This window comes from Sceloporus occidentalis, unplaced genomic scaffold (genome assembly GCF_023333645.1).
Source record: "Sceloporus occidentalis isolate IW3139 unplaced genomic scaffold, rSceOcc1.0.p SCAF_2, whole genome shotgun sequence".
In the NCBI taxonomy this organism is placed as follows: domain Eukaryota; kingdom Metazoa; phylum Chordata; class Lepidosauria; order Squamata; family Phrynosomatidae; genus Sceloporus; species Sceloporus occidentalis.
This window is the reverse complement of record NW_028316982.1, coordinates 257,189,793-257,212,761: the sequence shown is the minus strand read 5'-3', so window position 1 is coordinate 257,212,761 and position 22,969 is coordinate 257,189,793. Positions and strand designations below refer to the sequence as shown.

Genomic DNA, 22,969 nt, shown 5'->3' with positions numbered 1-22,969 from the left:
TGGTGTAGTAGAAACTAGAGATTTATTCTGGATATCAAGACAGAAAGTTCCCCGTCCTGGGTTCAGTGTCAGAACTGAAAAAGTCCTCCTCGGATCATCACAAATACCTTTCCATCCTCCATCCCCCCTTTCCAACCCCAGTCACTCTCCTTTGATCCAGATCAAAGGTCCCTTCATGTTTCCTTCTTCTCCTCCTGTGTTATCATTTCATCTGCCTTCAGGAAGGAGATCATCGCTGTTTCACAGCTCAGATCCATGGTAGGAAGATTGGGGTCATAAAACTACAACTCCTTTCCATGGCTGGCCATCCCCTCCCCAGTTTGTTTCCCAGGCTTGAATTTAACATCAATAATAATAATAATAATAGCTTTATTTTTAGCCTGCCTTTCCAGGGATCAAGGCGGGTTACACCCCCTTCTCAATAGCCAACATACTACAGACCATTAAATCACCACGCACTCATATATCTTCTTCCCTAAATACTGTATCATCATATCATCATGCCAATATGACAGGACCATGCATATGGAATGTGACAGCTAAACTGGTGTCAAACTGGATTATTTCTACATTATGAATGCTGTCTCAGAAGTAGGAAGAGGAGAAAAGAGCAGAAGAGCTGCCCTTCCTAAATTCACTTAATAAATTCCAGGGTTTCTTTGCTTAAAATAGTAGTTTGTGTGTTCTTCCTCATTAATAACTTTTGCCTCTTGTTACTTGGCCACACTGTTTAGATCACACTCTGATCTGGCTCAGTCTTGTGTCCTGGTTTTCATCTGTGAAACGCTGGAGAGGTTGTGAACATATTTAGGATTCATCATGCACCCTGGCTGTGAAATTCCCTCCCATGGGAAGTCAGCCTGGCTTCTTGCCTGCTGAGCTTCTGGCAAGTAGTTCAGACTGTACTGCACAATGCATGGCCTTCTCTCCTTAAAACTAGGGGTGGCTTCTTTGACTGTTCTAATTGCATGCGGTTTTGAAAAGCAACCTTTACAATTTGAAGTCGAAAACTTTCATGGCTGGCATCCATAGGTTTTTGTGGGTTTTTGGGGCTATGTGGCCATGTTCTAGAAGAGTTTATTCCTGACAGATGCTGGCGAAAAGTCAGGAATAAACTCTTTTAGAACATGGCCACACAGCCCAAAAATCCCACAAAAAAAACTTTATAATTGTTTCAGTCTGCTTTTGAATAATAATAATAATAATAATTTTTTATTTTTATACCGCCCTTCCATAGATCAGGGCGGTTCACAGCAAATATCAATAAAACAATTAAGAATACATAAAAACACCCCTCTCTCACTGACCCCTCCCCCCTGGTAAAAAGCCACCACAGCGGCAAGATAGTCCTCCGCAGTTCTGGGGAGCTTCTTCCCAGGTGACATGGGGGGGGGGGGCAGCGGCAGAAGTAGTCCTCCACCAGCTCTCAGGCAGTCCCCGATGTTGCTGGGTCTGCCTGATGGCTCCCTCTGAGGCCGAGATGACAGTTGAGGAGGGAGGGGCCTCTTCCTTCAGGCAGTCCAAGATGTTGCTGGGTCTGCCTGATGGCTCCCTCTGAGGCCGAGATGACAGTTGAGGAGGGAGGGGCCTCTTCCTTCAGGGAGTCCCTGATGTTGCTGGGTCTGCCTGATGGCTCCCTCTGAGGCCGAGATGACAGTTGAGGAGGGAGGGGCCTCTTCCTTCAGGCAGTCCCTGATGTTGCTGGGTCTGCCTGATGGCTCCCTCTGAGGCCGAGATGACAGTTGAGGAGGGAGGGGCCTCTTCCTTCAGGCAGTCCAAGATGTTGCTGGGTCTGCCTGATGGCTCCCTCTGAGGCCGAGATGACAGTTGAAGAGGGAGGGGCCTCTTCCTTCAGGCAGTCCAAGATGTTGCTGGTCTGCCTGATGGCTCCCTCTGAGGCCAAGATGTCAGTTTAGGAGGGAGGGGCCTCTTCCTTCAGGCAGTCCCTGATGTTGCTGGGTCTGCCTGATGGCTCCCTCTGAGGCCGAGATGACAGTTGAAGAGGGAGGGGCCTCTTCCTTCAGGCAGTCCAAGATGTTGCTGGGTCTGCCTGATGGCTCCCTCTGAGGCCGAGATGACAGTTGAGGAGGGAGGGGCCTCTTCCTTCAGGCAGTCCAAGATGTTGCTGGTCTGCCTGATGGCTCCCTCTGAGGCCGAGATGACAGTTGAGGAGGGAGGGGCCTCTTCCTTCAGGCTGTCCCTGATGTTGCTGGGTCTGCCTGATGGCTCCCTCTGAGGCCGAGATGACAGTTGAGGAGGGAGGGGCCTCTTCCTTCAGGCTGTCCCTGATGTTGCTGGGTCTGCCTGATGGCTCCCTCTGAGGCCGAGATGACAGTTGAGGAGGGAGGGGCCTCTTCCTTCAGGCAGTCCAAGATGTTGCTGGTCTGCCTGATGGCTCCCTCTGAGGCCGAGATGACAGTTGAGGAGGGAGGGGCCTCTTCCTTCAGGCAGTCCCCGATGTTGCTGGGTCTGCCTGATGGCTCCCTCTGAGGCCGAGATGACAGTTGAAGAGGGAGGGGCCTCTTCCTTCAGGCAGACCTTGATGTTGCTGGGTCTGCCTGATGGCTCCCTCTGAGGCCGAGATGACAGTTGAGGAGGGAGGGGCCTCTTCCTTCAGGCAGACCTTGATGTTGCTGGGTCTGCCTGATGGCTCCCTCTGAGGCCGAGATGACAGTTGAGGAGGGAGGGGCCTCTTCCTTCAGGCAGTTCAAGATGTTGCTGGTCTGCCTGATGGCTCCCTCTGAGGCCGAGATGACAGTTGAAGAGGGAGGGGACTCTTCCTTCAGGCAGTCCAAGATGTTGCTGGTCTGCCTGATGGCTCCCTCTGAGGCCGAGATGACAGTTGAGGAGGGAGGGGCCTCTTCCTTCAGGCAGTCCAAGATGTTGCTGGGTCTGCCTGATGGCTCCCTCTGAGGCCGAGATGACAGTTGAGGAGGGAGGGGCCTCTTCCTTCAGGCAGTCCCTGATGTTGCTGGGTCTGCCTGATGGCTCCCTCTGAGGCCGAGATGACAGTTGAGGAGGGAGGGGCCTCTTCCTTCAGGCAGTCCCTGATGTTGCTGGGTCTGCCTGATGGCTCCCTCTGAGGCCGAGATGACAGTTGAGGAGGGAGGGGCCTCTTCCTTCAGGCAGTCCCCGATGTTGCTGGGTCTGCCTGATGGCTCCCTCTGAGGCCGAGATGACAGTTGAAGAGGGAGGGGCCTCTTCCTTCAGGCAGACCTTGATGTTGCTGGGTCTGCCTGATGGCTCCCTCTGAGGCCGAGATGACAGTTGAAGAGGGAGGGGCCTCTTCCTTCAGGCAGTCCAAGATGTTGCTGGTCTGCCTGATGGCTCCCTCTGAGGCCGAGATGACAGTTGAGGAGGGAGGGGCCTCTTCCTTCAGGCAGTCCCTGATGTTGCTGGGTCTGCCTGATGGCTCCCTCTGAGGCCGAGATGACAGTTGAGGAGGGAGGGGCCTCTTCCTTCAGGCAGTCCAAGATGTTGCTGGATAATAATGAATAATGTTTTCACCTGTTTTATCTGTTTGTATTTAAAAGTTTACACCTGTTGTATATCACCTCAGAGGCTCTGGCAGATGGAGAGGTCATAAATATTTAAATAAATGAATAAATATATATCTGCAAATAGAAGCCACAAGCTGCCACTGGTGGAAGCAAAGGATGTGAAAATACTGCTCCTCCCTTGTCCATTGCTTCCTTGGCATACCCAAAGTAGTATTCCAGACAATGCTTCTGTCTCTTTTGCCGATTTGTATTTGTTCCACTCATGATCTACACTTATTGCCCATTTGAACAAAGCTTTTTCTCCTGGAATACCTTGTTGTTAATTGCCATCAAGTTGACTTTACGGTGACACTACAAATGAGAGACCACCAAGTCACCTTATCATCCATTACCCTACTCAGGTCTTGCAAACTCAGGACTGTGGCTTCCTTGATTACATTCATCCACCTAGAATGTGGTGGTCTTCTTTTCCTGCTGCTTTCTGTCTTACCTACTTACCTTCTGTTTTTTTTAATCAGTCTTGTCTTTTCACCTCTCACATCCTTTTTCTGCATCTGATCTGAGGAATGCATATCCCCCTGGGGATCCCAGTTTGGCAGTACCCAAAGCCCTTCCCGCAAGAAGCAGCATGGTGTAGTGTTTTGAGCATTAGACTCTGAAGACCAGGGTTCAAATCCCGGCTCTGCCATGGAAACCCAATGGGACACCTTAGGCAGGTCACACTCTCTCAGTCTCAGAGGAAAGCAAGGGCAAACCCCCTCTGAACAAATCTTGTAAAAAATCCCCAGGATAGGCACACAACAATGACTTGAGTGCACATATAACAAAGCACTCCCTAAAAGCCCCAGATAAAAAGTTTTTAAAAATCAGGGCAATTTTTCATTTCCAGACCATCCTGAAATGCTCAAAACTGCGTTTTCAATACAGTGCTGTATGCTAGGAAATTATACTTAAGCTTTGGTGTAGTGAAGTAAGTAGTTGTTTTAACATGTAGAAAATGAGCAAGGTATTAGGAGAAATATGTTCAATTGCACTAATCCGTCTGTTATAGGATATATAACCTATCAGATATATGGATTGTCACTGAATCTCAAAGCCAACATGGCAATTGACAACAACAGCACAAATGTATGTTTGTGTATATGTATGCACGCGCACACACACACACACACACACACACATACATACATATATAATAGTGTATACAATTTCTAACAATTTCTGTGCCAAACCAAGACGTTTTGGCTGGATGAATCAGTGATGAATTTCCACTACAAAAACCTATTGTTCATTTATACAAGGGGCACCAAGTACAAGATGACAGTAGTACGTCTTTAAAATCCAGTGACTCGATGGAGTTAAAAATAGTATCTTGCTGATACTGGCCAAAAGCATTATCCCATTGCTTTTGAGTCTCATTTTTGGAGAAAATCAAATAAATAAATTTTCAGAGAAAAGGCGGGGGGGGTTATAAATCAAATAAATTATACTTTTTCTTCAGGTCTTTGACAAGCCTGTCCAAAGGACAATTCCATTTCCTTTACTTTTGGCTAAAACAGAAGGGAAAAAAAATCACTTACCTGTCTGGATTCTGCAAAAGGAAGGTTAAAGGAAGTTTCTGGACAGACGCAGAGCCCCCGCAAAGGAATAATGAATCACCTCTCTTTCAAGAGGACATACCAAGGCCACCACAAGGTTACTCATTTAAGTTTTCCATTTCTCCCTCCCAAAATGACAATCATAAATACTTTCAGCTGTATCTTCGAGTGCCTACACAAACATCCAGGGACCTTGAATGCTATATTATTAAAATCACTTTCTTCCTTGTCTGTCTCTTGAAACACAAACTCACTGGAGGCAGCTTCCTTTTTCCTTGCCTCAGAGACAGCAGATTGACTGAGTCTGGCTTTCTCTGATCTAATTTACACTAAATCAATATATTGTAACCTGGACTTTGACAGGTCTATGAGGATAGCGCTATAAATAGAAGGAGAAGGGAAGGGCAGCATGTAAAGAGGATCTTTGCTAGAATAAGCAAAAATCTTCTGGATCATGAGACTATGGAGTGGGAGAAGAAGATGAAGAAAAGAAATGCGGGGAAAGATCCAAGGCACAGTGATGTTAAAGAAATTACTGCAAGACCTCCACAGTTCTTGGGAGCACGTCATATAGTATTTTTATTTATTTATTTACAACAGAGATGGGCAACTGTACAGGGAGCAGGGGCCATTTTTTTCACCCTGTGCCTGCCTGGTGGGCTGCACTGGCTTGTTTCAGCATTATGTCCCTTCTGGTCACCACTTTGGCCAATTTTCAATTTTCCCCCTGTGTTTTGTGGTGGTCTGAGGGTCTTTGGAGGATCAGGGGAAGCAAACTGCTGAGGTTTCGGTATTACAAACATACTCTTCAACTGTCCTCATTTGGCAGCAACAGTCCCAATCAATCCTTTGTTGTCCAACTTTTTCAGCTGCTTTTAAAATATCTCAGTTTCTCTCACCTCCTCCCACTTCCCCCTTTGTCCTCAGCTTACTTCAATTACTGCAAAATGAGTTCAAACTGTAAAAGTAGTTTGCGCTCACTCAGCTCAGTAGGGAAGTAAGGAGGGGGTGAAAACTTGCCTTTGCCAGTGGGCTTAAGCAACATCAAACTGCTGCAGCCTCTGAATTGATCTTGTGTGTTCTTTCTCATTAACAGTTTTTGTTATCTTGATCACACTCTGATGTTGTCTTGGCTACACATGTCCCTGTTTTCATCTCTGAAATATTGGAGAGTATATACATGTCCTTGAATCTGAGTGACAGTTTCCATATATTTTATCAAGCAAAACCAAAATTAGGTTTACCATTAAACTGAGCACCATGAGACATATGTTAAAGATCATAATCACAATCTTGCACATTTTCCAAGGCGACTGCCCAGACAATCTGAGGCCCTTTCCAACCTTAAGAGCTAGGATTTATAGCAAAGCAGGTAGAAACTGAATTACAGCTTCCTTCAGGATTACTTCTTAGCACATGCTCTAGGCAGTTGGTCTCACACAACGAGTATCCTGTTACATCTAAAAGGAGCATGCACAAAGTTACAAATTTAAATCACTGCATGAAACAAAATGGTGGCCTAAGCTCAGATCACACTGAAATAATTTGCAATTTTGTCCACTGCAATGCATAGCTTATCAACTAAAAAAGGCACATAAACTATTAACTAGATAACAGCAGCTTTGTGGAAACACTGAAATGGCAACATGGCTGGCTATTATAATCCTTCTCAGAGGGACAAGTTTCTTCCAGTGGCACACAGTGCAGAGGATAACTATAAATGGTGAGCAAATTTGCTTCTGAGGAACTAGATCAGTGTTTCTGTCTCTCTAGAAGCTTGGAAAACTTACTGATTTTGACAGAATTTTCAAAATTGTGGTCCAAACCCCCCCAAAACATTTCTAAGTTCTAGATTTAACTGAAGAACTCTCTACAGCTTCTGAGATATTTTAGGATTGTTTGAGAACTGCGGCCAACTCTTCCTCACTACTCAATTACAACACTTTGATTCCACTTTAACTGTTAGGGCTCCATCCTATGGAATCTGAGACCTGTACTTTCATGAGGTAATTAGAATTTTCTTCCAGAGTGCCTTAGCACCAAACTACAAATCCCAGGATTCTGCAGGATGCAGCAAAGTGTTAGCCACATGATGCAATTGTGTAGTGAGAAAGACAACTTAGTCAAATGCCTACAAACAAGATTTGGCAACTTTTCTCATTCCAAATGCTTTAGACTTCAACTTCCACTATGCCTTACCACTGGCCATCCTATGTAGGGCTGATGGCAGTCCAAGACATATAAAGGGCAAACATTTCTTCACACATGTGTTATAGTTACACAAGATCATCCTTACTGTCATATCAAGATGATTTATCTGAATGGAGGAGCTTCTCCTGCAGTGACTGCATTACCAGGATAAATGCAAAATACTGATGGCTCTGTGGATCAAAGGTACATGAATGAGAGTGAAAAGTCCATGGTGTTGTGCTGTCTGGCTGCCCTGCTTCCTATTTTCCAAATATTTATTGATACTCTAGGTCTAGGAATATAATGCTAAATGAAAACAGCAGAAAACTGTGTGTGGTTCAGGGCACTTTGGGGACCACAGAAGTGGGTTCTGGAAGCCCCCTATGGTCCATGGGCTGCATATCCCGTCGCCATTCAAGAGGACAGCAGAACAAGGTGTCTGGCATATTCAGTTTTCCAAGAGAAGGGAAATGGCCATGGGGATAAAGGAGAACAGGGGATACTGTGACTGGTGCCCCAAACAACTGCTGCCAGAAGCTGTTCACTCATTCTCCCCAATAGTTAGGCTAGTCTTGCAGCAAAACTGCATGTGTCTTCTTGCTTCTATGTGATACATTGCAGCTGAAGAATTGTAAGCTCAAATGCTTTCCTAGGAATTAGTATTAAGAGTACCCAGTCTTAGCATTTGCCCCAAAGTTTTGCAAATGTAGGAAGATTTTTTTCATGAAGGAGACTGAAACCTGTTTCTGTCACACCTGAAATGCAACATAGTACAATTCATTAACTACTACTCTGCTGCAAGTGTCTGTTGGCCTCAAGACTTACCCTTAAATCTGGAGAAAAGTTTTCTGTAGAGGTGGAGATAGAATCTGATGAGATGACTGAAGCAGATTTTGTATGTGCTGAATGGTCCGAATGAGAGGTGGAAGCACTAGAACAAGAAAATAAGAAGATAGATAATGTTAGCTAGTCTAAGATAATTATTTGGTCTTGCAGAACTCTAAGTTATAGTGAATTTTTTCTCACAGCCTCCTTTGATAAGAGATGGGGGAAAAATAAGTTGCTAATCTTTACCTACGATGATATACAGAAAGTACATCAGGACAACACATGAAGTTTGCTGTCCAGGATGAAACCTAGTGTGAATGGATTCTAAAAGCTCAATCCTAAATCCAGCTGAAACATAAATAGAACAATTTCAAGTAAAGATGAGGGCTGTATTTTAGTCAGGCACAATGAATTAACTAGGGTGCTTTATAGGGCGCCCAAAAAGGGCGCTCTGCCAGCACCCATGTTTGCTGCACCAGGGAACCACAGCAGACAAACCACGTGATTCCCTGGTGCAGCAAAAAGAACCTGCAAAAAGCGGGTTCTTTTTGCGGTGCGGTTATGATGCCGCAAGGCACCAATGGCGCACTTATGGAGTCATTACTGCGCCGCAACATGCGGATGCTAAGCGTCTGTGACGTCAAAATGGCAGCGCCCATGTGTATAGGGCGCCCCCATTTTGACATACCCAGTACATCCTAAGGGTGAGGCCTGATTGGACGCTGCGTCTTCGGCCAACCCCTTAGGACAACCTTCGAAATTGCTTAGATTTCTGTAATGCACTCTACATGGGGCTAGTACCAGGTTCGGAAGCTTCAATTAATTCAAAATGCAGCAGCCAGATTGATCACTGGAACTTCCAGGTCAGATCATATAATACCTGTCCTAAAATCCTTACACTGGCTGCCAATTAGCTTCCGAGTGCAATACAAAGTGTTGGTTGTTACCTTTAAAGCCCTACATGGTTTGGGCCTGAGTTACTTGAGAGAATGCCTCTCCCTACACAATCCACCCCGCACTCTCAGAACAACAGGGAAGAATCTGTTAGATTACCCAAAGGTCAGACTAACAGTTACTTCCAAAAGAGCATATACAGCTATGGCCCCCAGGTTATGGAACAAAGTGCTGGAGGAGATCCGTCTCATCATGACCCTAGATGCCTTTAAGAAGGCACTAAAGATGGATCTCTTCCGGTGGGCATACCCATCTGACCTTCTATAAAGAACTTTAGGACACCCCACTTCCGGTTATAACAGCATAACTGCCCGCTGCCCTGTGATTACTGTAATTGAAATTTTTATACTTTGTGATGTTTTTATGATATGTATTTTAGACATGATTGCCTGTATGGAGATTTTTGGTTGTAATCCGGCTTCGATCCGTTGGGAGAAGTGGGAAAATACAAATAAACTTCTTCTTCTTCTTCTTCTTCTTCTTATTATTATTATTATTACTATTATTAGCAGAGGAATGCCTCACCTCCGCCCCCCCCCCCCCATGGTCCATCATCAATTAGTGGTTCACTTTAATTACAACCCATCCTGAAACAGTTTGGTTACTCATCAAAAACTGCTGCATTCACTTTCATTTGTGTGGGATATAACCTATCAGATATATATGTGGTTCTAACATCCAAACCCATCCACTCTCGTCTCTAGAGAGACTGTCGCACTACCGTTTCCTCCCAGGCTTGGGCGTGAATGTCACTTGAATAGGAAGGATGTTATTACACAACCCCGTGGTCAGTCAGTCCTCGTCCTGCATCCAGTCCGGGCTTCTCCCGTACCTTATCAAGAACAGGAAAATCCCATTCATAACTGTTATTATCCCTTTCAGGCTGTTCTGGCTACTGTGTGCGATAATTCTAACTGGGATTAATCTGTGCTTTATAATGCCTAGTTTTGTGATTGGTTGGGACTTCCTCCCCCCCCTCCCCATCCCAGACCTTAAACTACTCATCTTCCGGCGGTGACATGAGGATAAGGAAAAACAATTTTATTCCTTTCTTTGCTTTTCTCACACCATTAAAAAACCCACTTCTCTTGCCATTATTGTGCTATTTTAATGAGAAAAAATAATACATGTTCGCAACCCCAATAGTTTGCTGGCATTTCTTAAAATATGCTGATTTTTCAAAAAGAGGTGTTTTTCTCACATATTGAAATTGAAACTAGTGAAAACCCTTTTTTTAGCAAACGTGTAAGGAATTGTGGTGTCATTTAATTTTCAAAATAATATAATTCTAATATTCTAATAATAGAATAATGATGTCACATACAAGCTCAGAACTACAACCCTTCCAGCAAAACAATGCATGCACAGCAATCTAAATCTACATTGTGGATAAGTTGAGCGTGAATACCGGTATAACAGCAAAAAGTGTGCGATAGTATTCATTAATATCCCGTTAACACTGCTCAATTACAAGTCAATGCGATAACACCCATTCCCATCTCATTAGTTTAACTGCGATTTTGGGATGCGATTGGAACGGGAGAGATGTAAGTGCAATAATCTCCTAGGAGAAAGCCTGCTACAGGCTTATATTAGGGGACCTGACAGGAAATTGTAAAATGCCCATTTAATAAATCAAGATTTGTAAGATGTCTGAATGCCACTCTTAAGATTAAACATAAAATATTTGGGACGGAGATATTCATTATTTTTATGTGACTCTGCTGACTCCAATTTACAGTGACCCTACCATGGGGTATTCTTGGCCAGACTTATTCAAAAGAGGTTTGCTATTGCTTTCCTCTGAGGCTGAGAGGATGTGAAAATCCCTTAGGTCACTCAGTGGATTTCCATGGCTGAATGGGGATTCAGTCCCTGGTCCCCCTTTTGGGCTCATATTTGCTCTTCAGGGAAACAAAAGAAATGTCCTAATAAGATGTACCTAATCTCACATTCTCTTTCCCATTGTGACCAACCAAGAGCTTATGAGAAGCTTACAAGCAGCACAGGAAGCAATGGCAAAGCACCTCTGAGTATTCCATGCCTTAAAAAACAAAAACCCTATAAAATGAATGCAGTTATAATAATTCAGCAGGCAACTTGAAGGTGTGCGCATGCGTACGCACACAGATGGATGAGGCTCTCACCTCTACTTTTGGCTGTACATTCCACAGCTTAACTATGTTCTTTGTGAATGAATTTCTTCCTTGCTGTTATAGAATGTAAAAGATTTAACACAGCAAGCTTGAATTCATTGGTTCAAATCTGGAGCCAAATATCTCCTGAAAAAAATAGGGATTCCATGTTGGCTTCCATCCTTTCTTTCCATCATTCGTGGTATAATTTACCTCATTGTAAAGGCAATGTGTTACCTGTCTCTTCATCCCCTTTTACTTTGCACTCTGAATTGTTGGCTACCATGTGTAAAGTGTAGGAATGTCCCTTTGAGACTTTTAAAGACAACCTATCCAATAAGGCATTTTTAAAGAAATCCCTATTGGATCTTAGGGTTGCAAGAGTGAAAACTGCAGCGGTTCATGGTTGTGCTGAAGAGGGAATTTCAGCCAGTGTTGCTTTCCATGCAATCAGATAACAAGCAATACTGGCTGAAATTCCTTCCTCTATACAAACTTTAAAGGGAGAGGAACCCTCTCTAATTTTATTTCTGGCAAAAGATAGTATGTAAGTGGAAGCTACTCTGCTACAAATAATCCCTCCACTCAGATTGAAGGGCAAATTATTTTTTTAAAAAAGGGAGTAAAAAGGGAGACACAAATGCATTAACACACATTATATGTCAGCTTTAGGGAGCCTATCTTCTAATCCAAACCTGTGTTCTTGATTCATTGACTAAGGGCACATCTACACTATATTATTTCTACAGTGCAGATACACCCTCAACAGTATATGTCTATTTATCTGGGTGTCTAAAAGCTAAGAGTGGGATATACCATGCTTACTTAAAAATGTCTTGCCTTCCCATGTTTTCAATGACCATCTGGAGAAAAGTAGAAAAGCAAGAACACAGCTATTATGCGTGACTAAAGTCGGCAGACTGAAAACTGGAGAGGGCTCCTGTCCTTTTAATGGTATTGCAGAAAAGGGAATTTCAGCAGGGGTTGCTTGTTAGGCAACCAAGCAATAAGCAACATCTACTGAAAGTTCCTCTTCTGAAGTACCATATCTGAAGAAAATCCCTCTTCTGAAAAACCAGGGACCTTTTCCAGTTTTCATTCTGGCACCCTATCCTTGACCTTGATGTTCTTCACTGTATTGGCCCTTCTCACAGAATCCGAAAAGGAGGTCCAGAGCACAAACAGCTGTATTTAGTCTACCACACATGGGTTCCTGATTTACCAGGATAGCCCTTTTCCTGTCTATTGAAAGTCTGAAAATGGGTCACCATTTTGAGTACCTGGTAGCATGTCTTCTTCCCAGACAAGCCCAAGATGCCTGCCAGTGTGGAAACTAGTTGACTGACTTGAGGCAGAACTCCCCTGTGCCAATATTGGAAGAGAAAGTCTTCAGCCTCTTTGGGAATACCTAAGAGCTCTCTGGTTTTGACTCTAGGCACTCCACATGATTGACTGGCACTGTTGCACAGATGGGATTCCTAAACATATGCCTACAAATGCATCCAAACCTTTTCAAACATCATGCTGAGCATGTGGGCATTGGATAGGGTGCTAATAGGATGTGATGACACTGGAGGAGAGACAAAAAGTCCAGGTTGCTTCTTGTTCCACATATTTCACAAAGACTAAAACCAGAGGGCCTATTATCAGCCTCTCCAACCTAGCGCCTTCTAGCTGTCTAAAACCACAGCTTCTACAATCCTGTATCAGCTGGAAATGTACTGTATGACCTGTGAGTAGCACGAAACTGGGGGAAAGACTGGACTACTGTTAGAATCATAGAATCGTAGAGTTGGAAGAGACCAGAAGGGCCATCCAGTCCAACCCCCTGCCATGCTGGAAATCCAAATCAAAGCATCCCCGACAGATGGCCATCCAGCCTCTATTTAAAGACCTCTAAGGAAGAAGACTCCATTACACTCCGAGGGAGTTTGTTCCACTGTCAGCCCTTACTGTCAGGAAGTTCCCCCTAATGTTGAGGTGGAATCTGTTTTCCTGTAGCTTGGATCCATTGTTCCTGGTCCTGTTCTCTGGAGCAGCAGAAAACAAGCCTCCTCTCTCCTCAATGTGACACCCCTTCAAATATTTAAACAGGGCTATCATATCACCTCTTAATCTTCTTTTCTCCAGGCTAAACATCCCCAGCTCCCTGAGTCGTTCCTCATAGGGCATGGTTTCCAGACCCTTCACCATTACAGTCACCCTCCTTTGGACATGCTCCAGTTTCTCAATGTCCTTTTTGAATTGTGGTGCCCAGAACTGGACACAATATTCTAGGTGGGGCCTGACCAAAACAGAATACAGTGGCACCATTACTTCTCTTGATCTAGACTGTTAGCATCTGTCTCATACCCATTCATGTAGGGATCTACCATTGAAGAATAACATGTCATGCATCCTGTTTAAAACAGTCTTTAGTCTGTAAAAGTTTATAGTACTATAAATTTGTTAGGCCTTTAACATCCACAAAGTACGTTTTGTGTGTTTAGTGTAACCAACAAGCACAGCCACCCTTCCAGATTTGTTTCAGAAGAAAACAAACCCTTTAGAAACCAAACAATTGTGTTCTAAGGGATTTACAGCTCCTCCTACCCAATATTACTTGTCTGGATTAGATTGGGGGATGATACTAAGCAATCCAATATTTGAACCTTAAATCCAGCATTTGAAGGGTAGAAAAGCAAGAATGAATGATGGGGCCCAAAACAGCCAAATCTCATCTCATCTCATCTCCCCCCCCCCCCTCTCTCTCACACACAGGATATGTATTTTCTGCAAGCAATAGAGAAACATGGCCTATATTCTGGCCATGTATAAGTCCCCCCCCCCCCAAAGAGGGTCCATTACATGTTGCCATCATCAGACAATAGCCTACAGTGTCTGAAACAGTGTTCATGCACTATTACGCTTTTAAAAAGGGGGGGAGGGGGGAGAGGGAAAACTAAATTGAAAGAAGAAGAAGAAAGGCTGTAGTCTGCCTAAGTCCCTTGGTAAACAAAGCATGAATTGTTGGAATCTTTTTCTGCACTCCAAGGACAGAAGCCAACCACCCATTGAAATGCAATACAGTGCTCCTATGGAAAAACTGCTACTGAATTGTGCCTTTCATTGAGTCAAAGCTCCCTAAGAGCCCAATCCTTTAGTAGCAGTTATAGAAGCTTGCTTCCCCCTAAGAGTCTTATATTTCATTCTTCCTTTCTACTCAAGAGTGTGTTTTGAGACCCTAAGGCCTGCCTGGGGACAACGAGAACTGTGGTCAGAATATTTATCAAAAAAGAAGGAGAAAAGTGGGGAGGGGGGAGAATAAAGCTTTCAGCAATAAGTTGTTATTCAATTCTGTAATTTGTTAGTTATTGCTTTTTAAAGAGGAATGCCTTACCAAAATGTTGCAGTGCCATCAGCATCATTATTGATGTTGCATTATTATTATTTTAAAAAATAAACTTAAATTTTTTGGGGGGAAACGTCTCCCAAATCAGCACTCCACATAAAATTTTCGAAGCAAGAGCAAACATTTGTTCCACCAAAAAAGTAATGGCGTTTCCAGCTATTATTGTCACAAAAATAAGCCCTTGTTGAAAGAACCATAACGCAAATAATCCTGTCAGTGTCACACAAATGTAAATTTCCTTATACATGCATCTGCACTTTTTTGTCCACTGTGCAACAGTTCAGTTAATGGTTGCGTAACTGGTGTGACACAAGTGTAACCATTTTACGTGGGCCTACATCCTAATGAGTAGAGCCACTGGTTCAGGCAGATTTACCTACATGTTGACTCACCACTCAGCAGTTTGATTCAATGGATCTAGTATAGTTGGGATGAACTAACAGGATGCTAGCTATGCAGTTGTGCATTCTTGAACAGTGCCTATTTGTCAATGCCTTTAATTTACTGCTTGATTCATAAGGACTGTGAAAGTAGAAGCTGTGCACCTCCCATTGCACAATGGCACAACAAACGGGGACAATGGCAGACCCACAACTGGTTGTACTGTGTCAATATTCAGCAGAAAGGTAGTGTTGTGTGACCACCATATAATTACAAGAGTGTAGATTTACACTATGCAACCGTGATGGAAGGATCTTAGCCAATGTGTTAATGTCAAGCTTGGGTTTAGGCCAACACATTTGGCAGGCACCATGTAATGCTGCCTAAAGGTTATAAACACAGGCTTTGGGTAATGAATGGCTGGGGGGGAGGGACCTCAAGGACAACCTATATATATTGTTTTGCAATTGTTCATCCTGACTTTTATTCCCTCATAAATGAAAAGAAGCTGAAAGTGGCTTAATCAAAGAACAGAGGGTAGGAGGCGAGAAGAAGAAAAGGAGCTAGTTACCCCTTTCCTTTCCAGCTTTCTGTGTCCAATATTGCTGAACACAGAATGGCTGAGAAAGTGACATCTCTCTCCCTTGTAGTAGTGGGAAGGACTTTGGATAAACATCCAGCAATGAACTGCACACTGAATTTGTGTCTTAATATTTGCACTAAAATGTGCAATGCAAGGCCAGAAAGTTATTCTTGTTCTTTACAAAATGTTCTGTGATTGTCTCCTTCACTGTCTACTTGATCTTTATGGCCCGTTTCGCACGGGCAAAATGTATGTGCTCGGCACGTACTAGGGTTAGAAAGTGGCGTCCTTTCCGGATGCCCCTAACCCTAGTATGTGCCGAGCACGTACAAAATGGCAGCATCTATTCTACATGGGCGCCGCCATTTTGATGTCTCGGACACTTAGCGTCCGCACATCGCGCAGCAGAAATGACGCCGTGAGTGCGCCATTAGAGACTTGCGTCGTCATTTCCATGCCGCAAAAAGAACCCGCTGGCGGTTTACAGACCGCCCTTTTGGGGCGGCCTGTTCCCGCCCCTTTCCCTGCCGGATCGGGGCCTCAGCTGCCAGAGTGGCAGCCTCTGAGGCCCCGATCTGCCGCTTTCCAGGCCGCAGGGAAGTGGCAAAACGCCGCTTCCCCACAGCCTGGAATGGGGTGTCTTGGGGCTTCATGCCCCAAGAACACCCAACAGTGGCGGGGATAAACAGAAAGGGGCCGCTTGGCCCCTTTCTGCTTTGCATTGCTGGTGCAGCCATCTAAAGGCTGCACCCAGTGACGCAAAGCTGGAAGGAGCTCCGTTTTGGAGCTCCTTCTGGCGCCACAGAAAGGGTGCCCTCCAGGTGCCCTCGCGCAGCGCTAGCACGTCACTTCTGCGCTGCTCCGTTTGGAGGCGGCGTGGTCGTGACGTGCCAATGGCGGAGCCCATGTGTATAGGGCACTGCCATTTTGTACATCCTAGGTACGTACTAGGGTTAGGGCGTCCGGAAGGGTCGCTGTTTCCTAACCCTAGTACGTACCTAGTACGTACTTTTTGCCAGTGTGCAATGGGCCGCTTTTTGTGGGTTCTTTTTGCTGCGTCCAGGAATCGCACGGTTTGTCCGCTGCAGTTCCCAGACGCAGCAACCAGCGGTGCTGGCAGAGCACCATTTTTGGGCCCTCTGTAAAGCGCCTATGAAACAAATTGCATTTATTAATGAGTTCATCCTTTCATCCACAGCTTTCATCCAATGGATTCAACTCATTCTTTCTCACTCACCAACGTCTCCTTCACACTACCCAGTTACAGCATGATGATCCCACTTCACTGTCATGGCTGTCAGCTATGGAATCCTGGGATCTGTAGTTTTTGGGTGGCTAGACTGTATGCAATCTGTGAGGCAAGAGGCTATGCTGATGGCAGTAGTAGTGTCTCCCATGTCAGACAGGCCTTTGCAGCGAGCTAGACTAAATGTGCCAAATTCAGCAGCAGCAATAATGGAGAGTGACACTGGTGGAGGCTCTCTCAAAGACAACGGCAGTGGCACCATAGCTAACACACGTTAGTATTGTGCAGGAGGTGGCATAATAAACCCTTTTGAATGTCTTTCACCCCAAAAGCCCTAGGCTGGGACTATTAAAAATGAAACAGCAGATAATGCCCGAAGAGGAAACTCCCAGGTCGCCTGGTACTGAATGAGCTATTGGGGTACAGCAGAGAACAACTATGAGTAGCACTGTGGCCTCAGGCCAGTCAACTAGTTCTCACATTGGCAGGCATCTTGTGCTTGCTCCACCATCATCCACAGGGAGAAAAGGGCCGGCCAACTCCAGGTCTTGCCTGAAAAAGGAAGGCCCTCCCTCTATCCACCATCATCCACAGGGAGAGATGGGCAGGCAACTCCAGGCCTTGCCTGAAAAGAAGAAGGCCCTCCCTCTACCCACCATCATTCACTCCATTGGGCCTAATCAGAGTAAGAAGAAGAGCCCTCCCTCCTGCTATGGTCCAGGCCTCAGAGGGAGAGAAGATCTGCTGGACTTTCCCCCTTCTCCACTGCTATTCCCTTCTCCTTTTCTGTCTTGTCTTTTTAGATTGTAAACCTGCGGGCAGGGAAATGTCTAATTTTTAAAAAAATGTAAGCCACTCTGATAGCCTTTTGGCTGAAGAGCGGGGTATAAATACTATAAACAAGTAAATAATAATAATGATGATGCAACTGCACTCAGGCCAAAAGGACGTTCATCTGTTGATGTGGACAGAGATGAAAGGAAAGTCCAAAGTTGCCCAACACATACTATAGGAATACAGAATGCGAGATGCATGAAGCAAGGGAAGCTAGATGTAGTAAAACAAGAAATGAAAATACGAACTGAAGTAAGTAAGAACTGAAGTAAGAACTGAAAAGCAAAGCTATGATACAAAAAAGGAATAATAAAACTACTTTTCCCCCTACATATGTATAGACAAAGTAACATATATGTGTTGGTGTGTGTGTGCTTATAGACTGCTAGAAGGAAATATATGTAACCACTAAAGAAAAAAATCAATGAGTTCATAGGAATTTGAGAAACAAGATACAGAATATACAAGAAGAAAATTAAAAGGAAACAGGATTGAATTTTTCATATTTTAATTAGAAAAAAAGGAATTGTATAGTTACCTAGATGGAATAGATTAGAAATGCAAAGTTTAGCTGGGATAAAGAAAGGTTTGACAAAAAGGCAAGTTATGTATTGTAATATATATCTGAGATAAATAAACTAGTAGAAATTATTTCTCTATAGAAGGTAATAGAATGGAAGTTGTACAAAGCACAACAATCAAATTAATGTTGTCAACTGAGTTATGTTTGCCTTTTTTATACTCTATGAAAACATAAATAAAATTATATTTTAAAAATAAAATAGAACATATGAACATTGTAATACTTGGTGTGTGTGAGCTAAAGTGGACAGGAATGGGACATTTTGAATCAGGTAATTAGTGTTCTACTCAGGTAATGAAATCCTAAGAAGAAATGGGGTGGCACCAATAGTGAGAAAAGATGTAGAAAAAGCAATCAAAGTATATAATGTGAAAGCTGACTGAGGTCTGGTACAGACGGGCCTGAAAGGGCGGTCTGGGGCTGCCTTTCGTTGCTGCGCAGCACAAAAAGGGAGTGCTAAAAAGTGGCTCCTTTTTGTGCCGCCACAAGCAGCTTGCGGTGGTGCGAACACATCGCTGCTGTGCTGCTCCATTTGGACGCAGCACAGTAGCAACATCATTGTTGTGCATGCCGTCTATACGGTGCTGCACAGAGATGACACCCTAGTCACGTGCAAGGGTTATGGGGCATGTGGCCGCTCCGCCCCAAGACAACCCAAGCACGTGACGAGGGCATCATTCAGGGTCCGCCTGTACCAGGCCTGAATAATATCAATAAGACCTCAAGGAAAACCTACCAGTGTAACCATAATCCAAATTCACACTCCAGCTACAGAGTCAGAAGAAGAAGAAATTGAAAGATTCTCTGCTGAAGTCCAGGAAGAAATTGATCACACATCAAAACAGGACTTCTTGTTAATCATAGGGAGTTATAATGCAAAAGCTGGAGACAGAGCAGAACCAAAGATTGTTGGAAAATTTGGTCCAGCATGAAGAAATTGTTCAGGAGACCAACAGATTGCATTTTGTGAAGAAAACAATTTGTTCATTGCAAACACATTCTTCAAGCAGACAGAAGTGACTGTATACATGGAATTCATCTGAAGGCCAATATAGAAATCAGACTACATAATTGGGAAGAGAAGATTTAGAACCTCTATTCTCTCTGTAAATACAGAGAGATACTGTGCAAGTTAGAAGCAGATTGTGGCACAGACCATGAACTGATAATATAAAAAGTTAGACTAAAGCTAAAGAAGAACACTAAACCAACCATCATGCCAAAATACAATCTGAAGAACATCCCCATAGAATTTAAACATAATGGAAAAAATAGATATACTCAATTAAACAGCTAAAAAATTGGGATAACAAAGTGTTAATTAATATGGACTGTTCCTGCCAAATCAGGATGATTGGATGGCATGCAATGTTACAAAGCAGCTGGCAAAAAGCTACTATGGAACTATGTGGTTGAAGACAGAAAAAGATTCTGCAAAATCTCTACCATACAGGCTGTATTGCTTAGTTTTCCAAGTTCTTTGCATTTCTTCATTATTAAGCAAGTACAGTATATGTATAATCTGAGAACCAACATAGTGTAGATGTTTATGCTTTGGGCTATATATTTGGAGACTAGAGGCCTCTTAGTACTAGCAGTAGAAAGATGTTTTGCAGCAGCTAACATGCCTTTCTTCAACTTATTTTCTGTAGGGGCAAGGGAAGAAGAAAAAATGAGTGATGATAAAATATAGGGTTATTTATTTAAAGATATAGATGTGTTAATCTGTAGAATCAGTATGTAAATCGTGTAGCACCTTTGAGACTAACTGAAAGAACGAAGTTGGCAGCATGAGCTTTCATAGTCTTAAGTCTGCTTTCTCAAATGAATTTGAGTCTGGGAGTAAATGCATCTAAGGAAGTAGACTTAAGCCTAGGAAAGCTCAGTTAGTCTCAAAAGTGTTACAAGATCTCTCGGCATACTGATTCCTTTTTACCAATAACAATCACTGGGTGACCTTGAGCAAGTCACATTCTCTCAGCCTCAGAGGACGGCGATGGAACAATCCTGCCAAGAAAACCCCATGATAGGATTGTCGTGCCAGAAATTATTCGAGAGCACAGAACAACACCTGTATGTAAAACTATGTGATTAAGGCAGGGTGACTTTGCTGTAAACATCTCATCTGGAAGCCTTTTTGGTAGTAGGTGATTTTGTAAATTTCACCTCCCTACAAATTAAAAGATACACGATGCATGCAAAACAAGACTTTCTGACAAATTGTCCGTGTGGAACATCAAAGCCCAAAATAGATATGCAGATGGCATGATTTCAGTGCATCCTACAGACTGTACTAGAATACAGAAACAGCTTCATTCCCTTTGCCTCCTTCATCCAATGTGCAACATGCTGAAATCTGTTGCTTTAAAAAGTAAAATAAAAAGACAAAAATTCTCTTAAAAGTACTTCAAAAGTGTATGTGCACTTCCTAAACATTGACTATATTGGTCATTGCAGGAAACCTAAATAGCATAGCTTTTGGTACATTAACAATAATACCAACAAAATGGTAAAATAATTATTAAAATAAAACAAATAAAATAAGTTATGGTAAGTGCAACAATACAGGCATTGAATTAGAAGAAAACAAACATTGAAATGGATCTACTGAGCTACTCCCCACATCAAGACAGGACCAGTGATTTATCCAGCTTCAAATTAACAAAGGGTGTATCTATATTACAGAAATAATGCAGTTTGACATCACTTTAACTGCCAAGGCTTCATCCTACAGAATCCTGGAATTTTTAGTTCTGTAAAGCACCAGTATGCTAAGCAGTGAAGACTGAAAACCTTATAAAGCTACAGATCCCAGGATTCCATAGGATGGAGCTAAAACACTTAAAGTGGTGTCAAAATGCATTAGCTCTACAGCATAGATGCAGCCGTAGCACCACAAACACACCTGAGCTCATCAGATTTTGGAAGCTATGCAGGATTGGAATTGATTACTATGAACTGATGAAGACTAGCGATCACCAGGTAGAGCTAGACACTTCCAAGACACTTCAGAAATCCAAGACACTTTTGGTTCCAAGCATTTCAAATAAGGGAGACTCAACTGGGAATGGCGTAGCCAAATATTTCACATTACTTACTAAATGTTCCTTTTAAGTGAAAATGTTAAAATGTCAGGGCTTTGAACCACTCAAAGGCAATGCCATCTAGACAACAGTATCTATTGGATCAAGATGCAATCTTCAACAATCAGGGAGTTGGCATTAGAAAGTAAATCCAACACCATTTTTGGGTGAGTAGCAACTTCAAGGTTCTTAAAAATCATGGAACCATGATTCAGCAGTAAAGCATATGCTTCTCATGCAAAAATATGAAATATCTATGGCTGAGATCCCAGACAGCTCTTCTAGTCACAGTAGACATTATAAACTATTTGGATCTAGCAGCAGCCAAATGTAATGTATATACTCGAATATAAGTCGACTTTCTGTATAGGTCGAGGGTAGGCTTGCCATATCCCGGTTTTGGGGCCCTGGAATGGTCCCCGTCCAGGTTTGGCAGTTTGTCCCGGGCCCAAGGGGCCTGGGTGCTCGTGCACATCTGGTGCGCTTGCAAGCCCAGCCACAGCTCCTCCTGCCTGCGGTGCCTCCACTGTGATGGTGGGGGGTGGGGTTGGGGGCTCTCCGTGGCTGCTGCCATGCCTTTGGCTGTTGTTGCTGCTGTCTGCCTTCAGCTCCTTTCCAACTTATGGCGACCCTAAGCAGTTTCCTTGGCAAGTTTCTTCAGGGAGGGGTTGTCTTTACCTTCCCCTAAGAGGCTGAGAGAGTGTGACTTGCTGTCCAAAATCACTCAGTGCGCTTCCATGGCCGAACTGGATTTGAACCCTGGTCTCACATTTTCCTAGTCCAATACTCAGGCCACTACACAATGCTAGACCCCTCCACTGCACTTAAAGGTACAGTACTCAGTTATGATTTATTTATTATTTGTTATTGTGTACCTTCAAGTTGTTTTCTCCTTATGGAGACCCTAAAGAAAACCTATCCTGGGGTTTGCTTGGCAAGGTTTGCTCAGAGGAGTTTTGCCATGGCTTTCTGCTGAGGAGGCTGAGAGAGTGTGACTTGCTTGAGCTTGAGGTCACCCATAGGCAGGGAAATGAACCCTAGTCCCCAGAGTCTTAGTCCACCACACAAAGTACATCCCAAACTTCTATCCAGGAAGAATGTCAAAATGTCCTCCATTTTGAGCATGCCTAAGAAGCATGCATTTTATATTAATGCTTTTTGAATGTATTACTTTTTTGTTTTTTTAGTTGTTTGTGTCCTCCATTCACAAAATATGTCCTACAGTTGGGGGCTAAATTTGTCCTACATTTTTTTACATTTGTCCTGCTTTGGAGGTAGACAGTTATGGCAACAATAGTCGAGGGCATCCCCTGATTGGAATGCCCCCAAAGTTGCCGGAATGGGGGATGGGACTTCTGGCTCAGGGGGCAGGACTTCCAGGTTGGGGGGCCGCAAGGCACTATGGGAAGGCTAAAGGGGCCAGGACTTCTGGGATGGGAGGTATGTTGGGAGGGTTTTTTTGGTTGGGAAGGCTGAATTTCCCTGACTCTTCCCGGAAATTTGGCAAACACGGAAATGTTTTAAAATTCCTTGTTTCTGGGAAATTTCCCAGACATTGGCAACACTGCAGGTTACACTCTTGACTTTCATCTGGGGATGGCTCTTTTCTAAAAGGGCCATCCAGTCCAACCCCATTTTGCCATGCAGGAACTCTTAGTCAAAA

At 43.7% G+C, this 22,969-nt stretch overlaps 1 protein-coding gene across 4 annotated transcripts in view; it reads right to left on the bottom strand.

Annotated features, from left to right (window-relative positions):
- The window catches only part of MTMR2 (myotubularin related protein 2), a 57,777-nt gene that overhangs the window by 32,143 nt on the left and 2,665 nt on the right, over positions 1 to 22,969 (bottom strand). For all 4 annotated transcript variants that reach the window (XM_089512791.1, XM_089512792.1, XM_089512795.1 and 1 more), the window contains exon 2: positions 8,114 to 8,219. In XM_089512791.1, the coding sequence (XP_089368917.1) occupies positions 8,114 to 8,219 (106 nt within the window). The remainder of the gene's footprint in view (positions 1 to 8,113; positions 8,220 to 22,969) is intronic.